General features: G+C 51.2%; 3 protein-coding genes and 1 non-coding gene across 4 annotated transcripts; 3 read left to right on the forward strand and 1 right to left on the reverse strand.

Moving 5' to 3' along the window:
- Positions 1 to 27: 27 nt before the first annotated feature.
- On the reverse strand, positions 28 to 5,506 carry BGZ61DRAFT_377933 (uncharacterized protein). Its single transcript, XM_046242582.1, has 2 exons — positions 5,007 to 5,506; positions 28 to 4,952 (listed from the first exon to the last, which is right to left on the reverse strand). The coding sequence occupies exons 1-2, from the start codon at positions 5,422 to 5,424 to the stop codon at positions 334 to 336; spliced, it is 5,037 nt and encodes a 1,678-aa protein (XP_046111989.1). The 5' UTR covers positions 5,425 to 5,506; the 3' UTR covers positions 28 to 333.
- Positions 5,507 to 6,396: 890 nt separating this feature from the next.
- On the forward strand, positions 6,397 to 6,485 carry BGZ61DRAFT_t6. Its single transcript has one exon. It is a non-coding gene; the product is annotated as a tRNA-Ser (tRNA).
- A 1,788-nt stretch (positions 6,486 to 8,273) lies between these two features.
- Positions 8,274 to 9,001, forward strand: BGZ61DRAFT_525370 (uncharacterized protein; the record flags this gene model as incomplete). Its single annotated transcript, XM_046252747.1, has 4 exons — positions 8,274 to 8,456; positions 8,506 to 8,631; positions 8,684 to 8,806; positions 8,858 to 9,001. 4 exons carry the CDS (start codon positions 8,274 to 8,276, stop codon positions 8,999 to 9,001), a joined length of 576 nt encoding a protein of 191 aa, XP_046111990.1.
- A 1,769-nt stretch (positions 9,002 to 10,770) lies between these two features.
- BGZ61DRAFT_337133 (uncharacterized protein) lies at positions 10,771 to 16,518 on the forward strand (the record flags this gene model as incomplete). Its single annotated transcript, XM_046239028.1, has 5 exons — positions 10,771 to 11,442; positions 11,494 to 14,072; positions 14,120 to 14,902; positions 14,957 to 15,204; positions 15,257 to 16,518. 5 exons carry the CDS (start codon positions 10,771 to 10,773, stop codon positions 16,516 to 16,518), a joined length of 5,544 nt encoding a protein of 1,847 aa, XP_046111991.1.
- Between the last annotated feature and the right edge of the window lie 367 nt (positions 16,519 to 16,885).

A 16,885-nucleotide genomic window follows, 5' to 3' on the forward strand; every position in this document is an offset into this window, starting at 1 on the left:
GGATGGCACAATGCACAACATAATCACACCTCGTGCTTTGAATGTTTTCTTTTGTCTGTACATGGTGAAGGGGAAATCTCTTCGACGTAGTTATATCGGATGCTTCGCTCGTATGACATGTGCCCCTTTAAGTAAAGAGCCGCTCCCAATCGCCACCCATGCAGAAACGAAACCAGACCAGGTCGAACTCCCCGAAGAACATGCTCCCCACTAGGGAGTATTTAGTTTCGGTCATGTCATGAAAACGCCATCCTCATTGATGTCATCCATTTTCCCACCCTTCTATGAATATCGTTGTTTCACTCGCGATGCCCAGGGCCAATGCTGCTGCTCTCACAGGGGCATCAGTCCGATGCCACCGCCAGCCTTTCGGGCAATCTTCCTTGCCCCGACGCTGGCTGCCCTCGATGTCGTGGAGGAGCTGCTCGCCTTGCGGCTACCACCAGCGCTCCTGCGCTTAGACACTCCACCAGATGCCCTCTTGGGCCATTTCTTCCCCGATGCCTTTCTGCCGCCGCCTCGGCCGCCGTACGAGGATTTGGGCTTGCTCTGGCTCGGCTGGCTGTTCAGGCCCTGAAGTTTATCGTGCCATGCTTGCACATTTGGCTGGGATCCAGAGTTATTGCTGTTGAAATAGTGTGAATCTTCCCCTTCATCCTCGTCGTCCAAGTCATCGTCCATTTCGACCTCTGAGCTTATCAGGTCCACGACCTCTTGGCCTTGGCCGCCGGTGGGATTGCCACCCATGATTTCTTGGTACATGTTGTAGTGCCTTCGCAGAATGAGCAGGATCCTGGGCCCGTGTTCCTTAACCTTGTCGGGCTCGATGCCAGGGATACGCTTCATCTTGTCCAGGGAAATCGTCCAATGGATTGCCATTTCCTGGAAGTCCCGGTCCGTGAAGAGGGGTTTTCTCAGCTCTTTTCTGTTGCGGATATTCTCCTCGATTTTCTTGGCCTCCAGGACGAACCCGTGGATGATATCCTGATGGATTTCGGGCAAGTCCTGGAGCCGAGTATCGGTTGAAATAGGAGGCCCCAGCCTCTTCGACGGAGGCTTCGCTGGTCGGTGCTTGGGCAATTCGTCAAAAGCCTCCTCATCGTCATCCATCGGGTCGTCTGGCATGGCGAACCTGTCATTCACATACCCATTCGCCATCATAGCAAGTTCCTCGTCATCGCTATCAACCACTTGCGACTTCTTTTTCCGTCTACCAACAGGAGAAGAAACCCACGTTGATGGGACGGCCGGGAGATCCTGATCCTTTGACTTCTTGCTGGCCTTCTTTGGTTTGGCCTTGGTCGATTTGGAAGCCTTGTCTTCTGACACTTGAATGGTGAGCATAAGCTTACTCTGTCGCAAGAGAAACTGTCTGGCCGTCGGCCCAAGCTGCAGGTACTGGATCGCCACCCCATAATTGCCAACGACATTCTCTTCGTCAAAGGCCTTCTCCGCCGATAGCTTGTCGATCACTCTTACAAGCTCGTGTTTCTTCAACCCTTTCGCCGATCCATAGAATTCATCCGACAGATGCTGCTCTTGGGGGGGGTACTTTGTGCCCAACAAGATTTCGGCGCACTGCGTCGGCGTCAACCGCCTCTGTCGTTGAACTACTTTGATAGCAGCGATAGCGTATTCCGAGAAGTCTTGTTGCTCGAATGTCAATCCCGCTTTGCAGTTGTCGCACGATTTCTGGCATTGATCAGACGTGAAGTCCTCACCAAAGTATCGGAGGACCTCCGTTCGTCTGCAGTCAGACTTGTTATCGCAAAACGCAGTAACCCGATTCAGCATCACCATCTGTCGCTCCTTTTGTTCAGCATTTCCATCACCATCTGCAATCAATTTCTTCAGGACCCTTATGTCCCCTTTGCCATAGAAAAGAATGCAGTCAGACGGCTTGCCATCTCTGCCTGCACGACCCGTCTCCTGATAGTACCCTTCTAAGCTCTTAGGAAGACCGTGATGCACGACAAATCTCACATCTGGCTTGTCGATTCCCATGCCAAAGGCAATGGTGGCAACCACCACTTTAACGTCCCCCTTTTGCCACGAAGTCTGTACTTCGACCTTCTCCTGGGGGTCGATACCTGCATGATAGTGCCGCGCCGTGATGCCATGGTTTGTAAGCTTCTGCGCAACGTCCTCGGCCTGCTTTCTCGAAATGGTGTAGACAATCCCACTCAAGTTGGAATATTTAGATCTGATGAGAGACGCAATGCTCTCTGTTGCGTTGGTGTTGGATGTCTTTGGAAGAACCTCGTAGTACAAGTTCGGCCGGTTGAAACTCTGTGAGAAGGTTTTGCAGTTAGGCATGCCTAGGTTATGCCTGATGTCGACAATTACATTCTGCGTCGCAGTAGCTGTGAGAGCCATCACCGGCACTTCAGGATACCTCAGCCGGACCTGACCCAAAGTTTTGTAATCAGGTCGGAAATCATGGCCCCATTGACTGACACAATGTGCTTCGTCAATGACAAGTCTGGCAAGCTTGCCTTTGCGATACAACGTCATCATCCCGTTATTGAACGCATTGTTTTTGCTCACCATCTCTGGGGTGACATAGAGCAGTTCAACAAAGTGCTCCGGGCTTCGCTCATTGAAGGCACTCATCACCTGCCTCTTGTATTCGGCCGAACACTCCCCATTGAATGCAACAGCCTGGATTCCCAAAGCTTTCATATGGTCAACTTGATCCTGCATCAGACTGATCAAGGGAGATACAACAATAGTAACGCCTCGGGTCTTGCCAGTCTTGATCACGGCAGGAAGTTGGTAGCAAAGGGACTTGCCACCACCCGTTGGCATGAGGATGAACGCATCTTCACCTCCCAGTGTGGCGTTTATAGCTTCGAGCTGATTGTGCCGAAATCCTCTCATTCTGAAGCGATCCTTCAGCATCCTCTGAACCTCAGGAGACCACGAATGCCGCATGAGTTCAGGTGGTATTCTTGCTTCTGCCACCCCAGGGGTAGCTTGTCTCTTCGAGGTGCTTCGTGATCTCGTTGTGGCGGCAGCGTTTCCTGATGTCTCGTTGAAGACCCTTCTAGAGCCCTGAGAAGAAACTCCAAGTGACTGGCGAGTCTCATAGTCTTGTGCAAATGCAATCATATATTCGTCGTCACTGAAGTCGCTAAACTCATCGCGAGTACGATGTTGGCGGGTGGTTTGAGGGGTTCTTCGAGTAGTCGCGGGCACCAACTTTGTCACAGGCCGTGATGCGGGTTGAAGCTCATAATCATCCGTATCGGAAAACCCTTCATCCGGCACATCAAACTCAACATGTACAGGGGCTTTCTTTGTTGGTTGTGGTCGACTGTTGGCTTTTGAGGGCCTCTGAGAGTCCCTTGGGAAAGGGAGGAACGACAGGTCGTCTTCGTCTTGTGAGATCAAGCTCATTCTTGGAGGTAGTTCGGTTGTGAGGATGGCTTCATTCCGGGGTTTTCGTTGAGATGTTTCGGGGAGTTGTGTTTGATGGACAATTTGTGACCCTGTATCGATCACAGGCATGGGTTCTCTTGATGGCGCCGACATGTTGACGTTACTTTGAAGTGGTGGTTGAGTGCCCATCACGACGACCTGGCCAGGAGTCGAGCAAGAACTGGGTTGAGAGCTCTCCAAAAGAGCATCTTCGTCTAGACCAGCATCGTCGAAAGCTTTAAGGAGAGACTGCTCCACCTCTTGAATTTCGTCAGTCAACTCATCCAGCCGAGTTTCATCCTCATCCGTATCAAGTCCCTCAGAGTACGCTTGGGCTACTTGTTTCACTAGGCTTTCGCGAGTTTTGCAAAGCAACATATAAGAGTCTGTTGGTCCAGAAAGGTCCTTGATCGCTTTCTGTTGTCGCAACAGCCGCTCCTTTTCCGACTTGATATGGCTTCGCTTGTCCTTCGGCCAACGTTCGCTGATCGCTCTCGAGAAGTTTCTACCATTCTGCTGGATCAACTTGTCGACGGCATCGCCCCTCTTGGCCAGGAGACCCGGATCGGCACACAGACGGACGAGAATTCTTGGTGTTTGACTTGATGGCGCCGCAGCTTGTTGTGGCATGTCTTCACCGACATCTTGGTCGTCGGAACTTGCCGTCTTCAGTTCGGTTGGTCGTGTCGGGGATTTTTGTCTGTCGGAGTTCAAGGCATTTACAATTTCCAACGCTGGTAAGGTTTCCCTCTTTGTGACTGTCCCATTTTGGATGGCATTCGTGGTGGTTGTTCCCAGAACAACCAGTGAACTGTTGTGAGAGGGTGGCGTCATGAACTCTTCGTCAGAGTCGGGAATTACTAGATCATCCTGGCTTGTTGATTGTCGATGTATCGAGGGTTGGTCCGGGACAGGTACTGCTTCGGGGCCTGGTGACTCTGTGGGGGAATTTCTTGCTTTCTTGCGACTCGCAGAAGAGGAGGGACCAGCATCTTCTCCATTGGGCGTCCTTCCACGGACAAGTTGGGCTTTCCGAATCAAAGCCTCTGTTGATGGAGAAGGCAGATCATTTTCTTCTTCCACAGGGCCAAGTCTCCTGCTGGGGGACGTAGGTTCGGCAGGAAGTTCACGTATCCTACGTGCCCTAGCACTGTTGGTGCCATCTTTCCGACGTGATATTGACCGGCTTGGGCTGGAGATTGGTGGGTCGGTTCCGAGGAGTTCGTAGACATCGGGGAAATCATCCATATCTGCAAATTCCTCCTTGCTAATGTCATTATTCTTCCTCTTCTTTCCGCCCGACACAGGTAGCTCGGGCCGAGACGCGGGATCATCATGCGATAATTTTATATCGTCTCCGAAATGCAGTGAATCAGATGATGGAAATGGGTCGGTGGTCAAGTCCATGCATTCTAGGTCGTTGGGGTCGAGGTCTGGGAAATCGAGGCTGCTTGCACGGTGGCCTCGAGAGGTTGCGATCTGTTTCTTCGGAGTGGGTTCATGTTTTCGGCTCGGTAGAGGACTTCGGATACCTGTAGATGGTCAGACTGAGCTCAGTGGGCAGATGGGCAGGGTCTCATGCTTACCGATGTCACGCTTCACCTGAGTGTCAGGTTGAAGCGAGCGATGCTTGGTGGACGCGGGGGTAAGAAGCTGTTGCTGCGGCTTGGAAACGAGGCTGGGTTTCTTCGATTTGACACTCGACGTGAGGCGTGCCATGGTGTCTTCCACTAGTATCACCTGGTCCGTATCCCGCAAGGCCGTGCTTGTCCGACCCAAGCCATTTGATCTATCCGGCGCGGAATGGGTAGGGAATGGCCCGTCTTCGAGGTCGACTATCGTTTCGGATCCGACTTCTTGTGTGTCTGAGCTGTGGGATTGCGATTGGGAGGGACCAGACTGGGAACCGTCGCTGGCGCTGGGAAACGTGAGGGTCGAAGGCTTCGGGAGAGCGAGGTTGTTCAACAGCCAGGGCAGATGGTCTGCGAGATTGTTGCGAGTCATGAAGCCGACGGTGTGGTGCCGGTACGTCTTTCAGCTACTATCGTTTCAAACATCTGAATTGTCGTTCACGTTTGAACGTGGGGAGCTAAAGCATTGAGCCTGCCTAGATGTTATCGTGATTCAGTCGGGGGGCACTAGCCAGCCCGCGTCGCGCGTGTGTTAGTCAGCGGATGCGTCGCCACGTGACTATGTCGACCCGTAAAGTGGCTTCGCGACGGGTGTGACTACCCTGCACACTTGTCGGAACCGACATCTGATTACGATTAACTATCCGGATGGGCAGCTCCTTATTTCCATGGATAATTATATTTAGGATCGGTTGCCGTCCACCCGCGCCTAGCTTCGTCAATAACAGACTCCGTGGAAGCTGCTTCAAATAATGAAGATGTTTGCATAAACTTTCAGTATACCTCAACTAAACTAGGTGTGTGCCAGAGGCATGGGGAAATTAAGCGCAAGTAAAATCACGCAACCTCAGAACACAGTTGCCCTGCCAGTATACAGTTCAACCATGCGAAACTTCATATGCTAGTTTTCGGTCACTACGTCGACTAAATTGGCCTTCGGAATACAGCAGATAAGTAGATACTCAGCGTCTCCCGAATTGTAGCCCACGAACAACCGGCCCCACTCCGGTTGACCAGTCGCACTCGCCTCTGATTGGCCAAACACAGTGAAGTATTTTCCTTTTTCGGAAGCCAGCCTTTCCTATGATAGCCAAACAATCGATGTAGACTACGACGAGAGATATAGAGTATCCGAAAAGAACAAATGTAAATAATGACACATCCAAAGGGCAATTTTAGCTTTCTTTATAGTATCCGGTAAATATGGTAACACAGAAGCGAGAAGGTGATGGCCAACGTGTCGTAGCGGGGGAGGGGTAGGCCAAGAATGCGCTAACGTCAATTAATGTGTCTACAGGAATATATCTTTCATTTGCAAGCGCTCTCTCCAACATCCAATGCAACTGGCAGAGTGCCTGAGTGGTTAAAGGGATGCACTCGAATCCTCGCAATGCATTGGCTTCGGCCGCGCAAGTTCGAATCTTGTCTCTGTCGCGGATACACTTTTTTTGCCGTCACCAGTCAATTGACACCTTTTGGCTTTTCTTTTTGTTTTCGGCTTCATTATTTTCTCATCTGGTCTATCGCATCCATCTTTCCTCCTGACGAGTCGTTCATCGGCATTACCAGTGACTTACTTCACTGCATCCAGGAGCCACCCCTACCCAATGCCCCGAGAACTCCCCGTGTCTCTTCTCCAGGGCTGAAAGGGTCAGCTCTCAAGAGCAAGCCCCGCAAATGGAAATGCATTCCAGCCACTGGTTCAGTCTCCCACTACCCGGGACCGAGACGGACAAACTACGCGCACGTCGATTGACTCAGAACGTTTGCAGGCGGATACTATGCCGAGTCAAGCTAGATATTCCATTCGAGCTGTCTTCCATCGTCCCCAACTCTATTACCCAACCCTGTTCCAGTGTCTTCCACTAACGTAGTGGCGCTGGTAGGTGGCGCCGGTCGAAGTCCCGGGAGTCTGCACTGATACATCCCGGCAACTAAACTTCTATAAGAGGTTAGTTACAGTTATTACTCCATCAATTGATGATATTTATGTTCTAGATTTTATGTTCTGTCTTGGCGTATATATCCTGGAATGTTCTTCTCTAAGGATGTCTCAGCAAACCGGAGAAGATATTATGGTAATATCGTCCCGGGCTGTGGATGCGAATTCGGAGTACATTAATCGGGTCAAGTCGACCTAGTCCGAGTGGTGAGGCGATCGAAGGCACACACAAAGTCACCGAATGAAACAACTGGCCCTTCGTCTTCATATTCCGGAATTACTGGCCATCCCCTCATTCTCTACTGCACCTAGTCTCGAGTATCTTATTGTCCTGAGTCATAGATTTCGGTACAGATTTCCTAAAACGGCACAGCAGGTTCAACAACACTATGAAATGGGCTAGCTATTGTTCATGAAATGATGGGCGAGGCTAGACTGGCTTGTATGGCTAGACAATCCTATTATTTTCACTCTCTCACAAGCAGTCAGATGACCACCATGAAGGCCCATCCCTACAGTGGCTATCGGGAAAGATCCTCTTTGTTAGTCTAGACAATGGGTCTAGAAGCGGGCCGGGCGGGTAGATAAACTATCATCAGATAGAGTTTAAGTGGCACTGGACCTCGCGATCTCGATTACCAAATTGCCGAGTCCTTTTTTGAGAACCGACTACCGGATTAGGAGGAAACGCTGTAATAGTAGGCCTAAATCGGACTACTGGCATAAAAAAGAACGAGAGGTTAGTCGTGACTGAGATAATTTTCGCCATTAGGTCAAGCATCTGAGACATCGAGGTATCTTGATGGATGTTTCCGAGCTTAAGGTTACTCGGAGCACTAAATGCCGGTGTGGTCCAGCTTGCACTTGCGAGTTTATTTTAGTTGACGAACCGGGAAAGTCTCACTAGTGGAGTCTAACCATTCCACTGGCAACTATATACTCCATTTTCTAGATCATGGCGCTCGATCTGGCCTGCTCAGAAACATTCCATCTCACGGGTCAACTCCCGATGCATGATGGTGTGTACACGAAGTCGTGCGGGAATCGCCTAGTCTATCACTAATGTAATCAACTCGACCAAGATGAGGTTTAAGTGATAGATGTGATTTCTTGGGAGTCGACTCTGAGTATAAAGACCCTGACTACCTCGCTCAGAGTCTCCTGCAACTCATCACCTTCAACACCCGCTCAACAGCCTCAGAATTCAATCAACAGCTTCAACACAACAACCGCAAACACTCATAACCTCCATATCCCACCACTACCAATCACTCGCCAGAATGCGCTTCTCCATCGGTCTCATTGCTCTCACTGCTGCTACGGCGAATGCCCTGGTGCCTGCCCCTACCCTCACCCTCCGTCTCTCAGACCTCACCTTGATCGTCACCAATCTGCTCGGCCCCGTGGACAAGATCTCTACCGGTAGCATGGTCCCGTTCCTGAGCGGAAATGGCCCGGTCTATGTATGATAAGAAAAACACCCGCCTCGATGACCTAGCTAATCGAGAATAGACACTCGCCACCGACCTCACGAAGGGTGTCCAGATCAGTAGCCAGCTGTTCAGTGGCTCCGGATTCACCTCCTCGGACTCGCTCACCCATGCCACCACCGACCCGCTTCTCGCAGCTGTCGTCAAGGTAAGAATGCCAGTTCTAATACACATTGAATATTAGGCTTACAAACGCACAGCTCGCCGATTCTACGACTGTGCTGATGAACGGAATCAGTTCTAAGGGCAACGTTTTCTCCAGCTCCCCCCTGGTTGCCATCCCTGTCAATGCATTTATCGCGAGCACCAAGAACTCCTTCGACGTGAGTAAGAGAAGTCAAACCGTTGGGCTCTCATCTAACCAAATACGATAGAATCTCTTGAATGCAATCACTGCCGCATTGGCTACCAGTTCGGCTGCTCAGGACGGTACGCTCAATAAGGCTATTGCTTCCATCGCCACCATGGACACAGCTTTCCAGAATGCCCTCGATGCCACGAATGTCCTTTCTACGTAGATGGGAAACATCTTGCAGGATCAAGTCTCACCTCCCATTTGTTATGGATAGTGGTCATAAATTTGGACTCTCCAATGTAGAACCACAGGGTTCAATAATAGGTAGCTAGTTCCCGCAGTGAACCGTTCCAGGTATCGATTTTCAGTCGAGTTGCCCGCGCCGGTATCGTTGGTAAATAATTCCAAACCCACAAGGTGAAATCATTTGGTGTTCTTTTTATAGTCGTGAGACCCTTGTCATGATCTCACAGACGATTGGGTTACCTGATTTAAGAAATAGAGTGACTAAAGAACGTACGCTTAATTGCAAAACTCCATCTGAGTTTGGATAATCTGAAAAGATGTTATCGTGGTGGAGATGACCGCCGAGAGAGGATTTGAGGAAGGTGAGGCTGGACGTGTACCCATGTATTGGGCACTTGTAGGTGTTGGGTAATTGCGATTTATGGCATTTGCAGATTGGATCAAATACACGCCGTCTCCCCCGTTAAGCTTTTTGATAATACAGAAGAAAAATGTTGCGAGGAGCTGGGGACAGGAAGCTCTAGCATGGTTTGATTATTAGAGGTTCTTGGCACGAGATGTTGTTGGACAACCATGGCTGCGGCTGAGGAGCTAACCCGCCCAACACTGTCATTGCGGAGTCAATCCTCGCAGCTGAACTTGGGGTTTCAAGACGACGAAGAGATTGCGGATGAGAGACCTGGGGTTCTTCAACGAGTTCTCGGAACTGTCGGGAATATTCTCCTCCAACAGCGAACTGATGCTGCGCAGTATCTGGGAGGTGAGATGGAGGCGGGGGTTTCTGCCTGGTGGTGTAACATGGCGGATGGTCTCCGAAGGGAATCGGCCGATGAATCACGATGAATCACGAGGAAGGCATGAAGTCCTCTTGTATTGGCATGTCATGATTAACTTTGTTGAATTCACGATACATCACTTGTGTCATGTGGACGAGCGTGATGCAGCTTGGTGAGGTGAGGTCAATGACGGAAATGGCCCCCTGTTAGCCAGGCACCAGCGGGGTCAATGGTGCCAAACGGAACCACAAGAAACGCCAGAGCTGCAAGCAACCACCGATCATGGGCTTTCGCGTGCCAGCTCCAGGCAGCACAGCACCCTGACGCTCTGTTCCGGACGCCAGAGGGACTCGCGTCGCGTCTCGGCGGACGTGCTAGCCTGCTATAGGCGTAGCCGGCTGCTTTGCTCTGCACATCCATGATCCATCTCCAGCGTCCAGCGGCGGCGGTGTGATGGTCCTTGTACAAGCGCTGGAGACGGCCTCGGCAGTGTAGCTCAGCTGGCTGGGCAGATGCAATGGCTTCAGGGAGGCCGTTCTCTTGGTGCGCTGGCTATAAAGCCAATTTGATTCCTCCCCTCCGTTTCCAGACAAGACCTCATCCACATCGTCTTGGACCCTCATCACATCTTCAGTTCTCCTCCCCGCCATTGTCATTCGATTTCTCTCGCTGGAATCATTGCCTCAGATTACAACACTCAACAACCCACTGTAGCCAGCTCTGTTTGCGGTGTGCTTCCGCTCCCACTGCTGCTGCAGCCCGCCGCGCTACTGCTGTTACCCCTCCGCGCCTTCCCCCACTGGTGCCACCACTTACACCTTCCCGCCTCCGTTTCCCCAACGCCCGACAAACAAGTCTTCACTACCGCTTTCACCACCACTTGTCATCTGCATCCTCCCCTTCTCACTCTCCAATTTCTTCCTCTCCCGCCTTTCCTTTCATACTCCCACTGCCACATCCCATTGAAACCATGGCCGACCTTCCACAGCTTCCAGCTCCCCACGCGGAGCTGGCCAGGTACATCTCAGAGCACCCAGACAAATCGATGGCCGAAATCATGGACCCCTATCGAAGCTATGAGGCCACTCTACGTTCCGTCTACGCCCAGGACCGTCAGAACCCGATCCTGAACAACCCTCACCTCAATGTCCTCCCTCTCTTCACCGAGGACACCAAACTCATCACTACTCGTGCTAGAGACCTCGAGGCCGAGTCCGACGAAGAAAAGTCTCGGTATATCATGGCTCTCCCAGACGACAAACGTCGCCCTCACGGCTCTCCTGCGACTGTGGCCAATCTCGCCGAGTACCAACACAACTTCAATGTCTTTTCTGAATCTTCCCTTGTTGACATGGACTGGAACAATGTTGTCGCCGCTGGTTCCTCCGTCGTCAACTGTCTCCTACCCGTCCCCAAGCTATTCAACACGACTAAGCGTAAGCTGCGCGAGTACTATCATGAGAAGTTCTGCCCAGCATCTGATGTTGATCTCTTCCTTTACGGGCTTAACCACGAACAAGCCATTGAAAAGATCAAGCAGATCGAGAAAGCCATCCGGGATGCACTCCTCAACGAGGTTACGGTGGTGAGGACCAAGTATGCCATCACAATTGCCAGCCAGTACCCCGTTAGACATGTACAGGTAAGAATAAACCATCTCCAGAAATCCATACACCGATGCTGACAGCCACAGATCGTCTTGCGCGTTTATAAGTCTGTCAGCGAGATCCTTACAGGTTTCGACATTGATGCTGCTGGCGGAGCCTATGACGGCAAGCAAGTTTATGTCACTCCCAGAGCACTGGGCAGCTTCATTACCCAGATAAACCACGTCGACCTCACTCGACGCAGTCCTTCCTACGAGAATCGTCTTTCCAAGTATTCTCACCGGAACTTTGAGGTCTATTGGCCCGATCTGGATCGCTCTCGCGTTGACCCCACCATTTTTGAGAGGAGCTTTCAGAGGACCCTTGGGCTGGCTCGCCTCCTCGTCCTCGAGAGACTTCCCACCACATCTGCTCGAGAAACGTATCTTAACAAGAGGCGAGAGGAACGTGGCCGACCTACTGTATTCCGAAATAACAATACTCTCCACGGAAACATCAAGGACTACCACGAAGATGAGATTGCTGATTGGCTCTCGGAGGAGGACATCAGCAACTACCATACCTTTACCGTTCCCTACGGACAGCATTTCAATGCCAAGCGTATCGAGAAGCTTTGCTATACACGCGATCTCCTTCTCAACGCAGAGTGGAATCAGCCCTCTGAACGAGACGTTTACTTGCATCGCCATCCGGCGTTCTTTGGCCGCGTTGAAGATGTTATCGAGGACTGCTGTGGCTCTTGCCCAGCAGCTGTCACTCCAGAAGAGGTCGAGGTGGCGGAGAAGGAGGCTGAGATTTATATCTCGGGCAAGGTATCCTTCCTCATTGACGACCCTGGCAGGCAGCAGATTGGTTCCTTCAACCCCTTAACGGAGAAAGATTGGACTGATATGGCATATGTTGGAAACACTGCTAGACTTTGTCAGTCAATCGTTGATGGTGACGTTGATGACGTCCTCAACTGGCTCAGTCAGGAAGGCTCTGATCCCAACCAGCGAGACTACACAGGACGATCGCCGCTGCACCTGGCCGTCATGACTTCTATCCCGGAGGTCGTCAAGTGTCTTGTAGACCACGGGTCACGGATCACTGCCCGCCTGGCTGACGGAAAGACAGCACTGCATCTCGCTGCCTCAAGGGGCAACACGGACATCATCAAGACATTGATGGAGAAGAGTATCGCGAATGAAGAGGCCGAAGAAGAACGACAGGACAGGCGTCGCCAGGCATCCAAGGCCGCAAGTCAAGACAAGAAAGAAAGCGACCAAAAGGAAGAGGCTCTGGACTCTGATGATACTATGTCTGACGAGGAGTCTGACGGTGAACTCGTTGATGAGGAGATGACTGACGTCGACACCGCCTCCATGGCTACGGGGTCGTTTGTCAAGGTCAAGAAGGGAGAAGACCAAAACGACGACCTCGTCCCAGATGAATCCGAGGACGAGCCGGACTACTACCAGATCGATGTCTTGGCATGGGACGTTCCTTGTTCACCACTCCACCTTGCTATCGCTGAGGGTCATGAGGATGCTGTCAAGCTTCTGTGCGATTACGGAGCCGATTCCATCCTTCCGGTCAAGTTTCTCAACAACCAGTCATCGGACACAGGCGCAATCTTGACGCTGACATTGGCGCTTTCACTCCCGCAGGAAAAGGCAAAGTCAATGGCTCTGCTTCTCCTGAAACTTGGTGCCACCTCCTCCCAGGGCGACTCCAACGGCTGCACTGCCTTCCATAGATACGTTGCGAGTGGGAAATTGGACCTTATTGACACTCTCTGGGACAACGACAAGACAGGCGTGAAAACAGCCATCAACCACATGGTATTCGGTGGAGGGTACTGGAACCCAGAGACCCTCGCACCCATTCACAGCGCAGTCGAGCATGGCGACCCTATTCTTATCATGAAGTTGCTGAATGGCGGCGCGGGAAGTCAGATTGACTTTGAAACGTGGCTGAAGGCTGCCAAGGTCTCGCCAACACAAGCCAGCCATATGGGAACTCTGGAGCAAAACGAAAGAAAGTACAAAGAGTCACTTGAACAGCCATTGATTACTGCCATTCGATCTGGCAGCACTGAGGTGGCAATCAAGCTTCTTGAACACGGTGCTGATCCAAACTGTCTCACTGGAAAGACCGAACGGTTGATCTACAATGAGTATCAGCGCTCGTGGAACAAAGGAGAGTCAGCATTGGACATGGTCAAGTTCTCGATCAAGAAACTACGTGAGTATACAGGAGAGAAAAGCGGAGTCCAAAAGCCTGTGGAGAAGTTGGATATCGATTCCTACTTGGAGAAATTCACCATGGGATCCTATTCTCACTGTGTTATTTCGCATGACATCGACACCACGAAAAAGACTTTCAAGAAGCAAACAGAATCCTACGAGAAGGAGACAAAACGAATTGGGGAACTTGCGGGCGCCACAGACAAGACAGAGGCTATCAATGACGCCCTGAAGGGTTTTGAGTCTCTGGAGGAGGCTATTGTCAGCCGAGGAGGGAAGATCTTTGCTGATCTTCGTCCCGACATCAAGACTGAGGAGCGGGGCTCCACGAACCTTAGCACGTTCGAAAAGTCTACCCCCAAGCCATATGAGTACATCTTCTCGTTTAGAAACGATAGTGAGATGACGGTGGCAAGGAGAGATGGCTATGTTGAGTTGTAAGTGTTCTTGGTCATTTGGATATGCGCCCCCTAACACGTCGCAGAATGGAAGCAGCTTGGGATGGAGATATCGAGAAAATCAAGGGTCTGTCCCTCCAAGCCTGGGGACCTGATCAGGACCAGCCACCACTAAAGCTTGCGGTATCTGATAACGTTTGGAACACTCCATTCTCGCTCGCATTCAGCCGCGGACATTTCGAGACAGCTCGGGCAATTCTCGAGATTGTCAAGGCCCAGTGGTCCCCACCAGACAAGGAGAAGGTTCGATTCAAGATGGAGACACGCGATGAAGAGGACGAGGAGTACTCTGACGAAGACTCTGATGATCTCGGATCAGAGGACAGCGAGCCACGCATTGTTTCGGAAAAGGTGGACCAGAAGTTCACAATTGACAACATTGGACAAGTCTCGATGCAAGTTAAATCTCAAACTAAGCCCCTCCAGGTTCTCTCCGAGGCCGTCCCGACACTCGAAAGCAAGCATGGAAAACTGGTCTACAAAGGCTTAAGGCAAAGTCTATTCATCCACGTCATGGCCAAGGATGATACACCCGGACTGAAGGCCCTCTTGGATATGGCCCAGCACTACTCGGGTCAGAAGTTTGAGGGTGATGATGATGAGAGTGACGAGCCATCGTCTGGGAGCTTCACATTTTCCCAGAATGACTTCCGTTGGGCCGTTGAAAATGGAAAGACTCATCAACTTGCCTTGATCATAAAGCGCACAGGTGCCGGCATCCCACTGGATCATCTTGTCAAGAAGAGTGGCGTTGAGATGAAGCGGAAGCCGCGATTCTACCAAGGGCTGACCGTCTATGGAAAGAAACGGTACGTTGCATCAGAGAATCATTGAACAAAGGGAGTGACACTGACCAAAATTAGAAATGATTGGGCTACCGCTGGTCGGAACATGGTTGTCAAGACCACAGGCCTCAAGACGCCGCCGTTGCTCCATGCTGCCCTTGGTGGAAGCCTCGAGAGTGTGGAGTTTTTCCTCGGAGATGCCCCCCACAGACTATACGGCGAATTTGGTAAATCCAAGGCGGCCCGAGAGGACTCCAGACTCAAGCATCTCAAAGAGAGTCCAGGTGGTTTCGACCGAGCTATCTCAAAGTGGCTTGGGGCTGACAGTAAGTTTGATTTTGTCCTCCAAAATGTTGTTGAGTCTGACGAAGGACCTAGATGATCTTGTGATTCACTGTGCGGTTTTGGCTACGCCCAGCGATGCTACAAACGAGTTGCTTGAATACCTCGTCGAAGCTTGCCCTGGATCACTCGAAAAGAAGAACTCGCAAGGTGACTCGCCTTTGATGGTCGCCTGCCGACTTGGTCGGGTTGATTTCGTCAAGATTTTGGTAGCAGCAAATGCCGACCAGTCGACCCGTAATGTGAAGGGTGAGAACATCCTGCATGCGGCGGTTTCAAGGAACCCCAAAGCCCACCAACTGCGTGGCCTGCTTGACGTTTTAGATGCTGGCCTGCGAAGTCACTTATTCTTGCAACGAAAGAATCTCCATGAGAACGGTAACAGCCCTCTCCATACTTGGGTCTCACAAGCCTCAGGGGTCCAGCCAGAGAACCTCAACCGATATCGATACGGCTCTTACTATAACAGCTACTCCAGCAAGCCGTACGGGAAGGAGGAGGATGCAGTTCAGATGCTCCAGCTGTTGCTTGAATACTCGAAGGGCGAGGAGCTGGAGATGCTGAATGGTGCAGGAGAGACGTGCTTACACACGGCTATTATGCACAACATGCTCTCGCTGGTGCACGTCCTGGTTACCTTTAAGCCTAGTCTGCTCTATCGGGAGAATGCGGTCGGCCGCACCCCCGCGGAGCTCGCACACGACCGATTCACTGGAGTAAGGTTCGCGAAGCCAGAGGACATGAAGCTGGACAAGAACGACACGGTTGTTTCACTGGTAAACAAGAAGCCGGAGGAGTTCGCCAACAAGGCCAGCCTGCAGGTTCAGACACCTGAGCAGACAAGGGAGCTGCTGGCTAGTTTGGATCTGAGCGGAACCTACGGCACACATGAGATTTCCAAGATCTTGCGCTCGATGGGCGTTGGAAAAGATGGCCACGGCGACAAGCTGAGCGATGAAGCTATCAAGCCGGTCATGTGGGATCTCTGCCTGACTACGATGGAGAAGTATCCCGGCAAGCGCCGGCTGGTGAGCCTGATTGAGGCCAATGACGTGGCTAAGAGACTAGGCGAGAAGTACTCGGCCTCTCGATACTTCAGCGTCCAGGTTCGAGAAGAGGACAACCAAGACGAGGCGGATAAAGAGGATAAGGAAGACAAGCCGACAACAGACTTTGCCACGGACCAATTGACGGCCAGATTGAATGATGCGTGGAAACAGAAGGATGGCAAGGATGACGGGTCAGACAATGAGTCGAAAAGTGGAAACTATTGCTCGGATTGTGGAGAGTATCACTGAAATTGGGGTGGAAATTGGGGAGTGACGGATGTCATGACATGTGGGATTTCACTTCTTGTGCTATAGCTACTGCTGGTCAAGTTGATAATGATACTGACATGAGTTGCGCATTTCAAAGGTGATTTGGTCTTGGTTACTAGTTGAATATGCCAGTTGCGACTATTTGGTTTTGCCTCGAGAGACTGACAGGAGATGTTCCCGGCCACCGGGAGTTTGAAGTCATAAAGGGTAAAAATAGATAAGAAAACGCCCATGTGTTCTGCGTACTAAGTACACTATCCATCAATTCATGTTGCAAGTGAAATCAAAGCAGTGCTCATATTAGTTGTAACAAGGTTGCATGCAGCAAGCAGCATCCTGTGAGCAG

The sequence above is a fragment of the Ilyonectria robusta genome (assembly GCF_021365365.1).
Source record: "Ilyonectria robusta strain PMI_751 chromosome Unknown BGZ61scaffold_1, whole genome shotgun sequence".
NCBI lineage: Eukaryota > Fungi > Ascomycota > Sordariomycetes > Hypocreales > Nectriaceae > Ilyonectria > Ilyonectria robusta.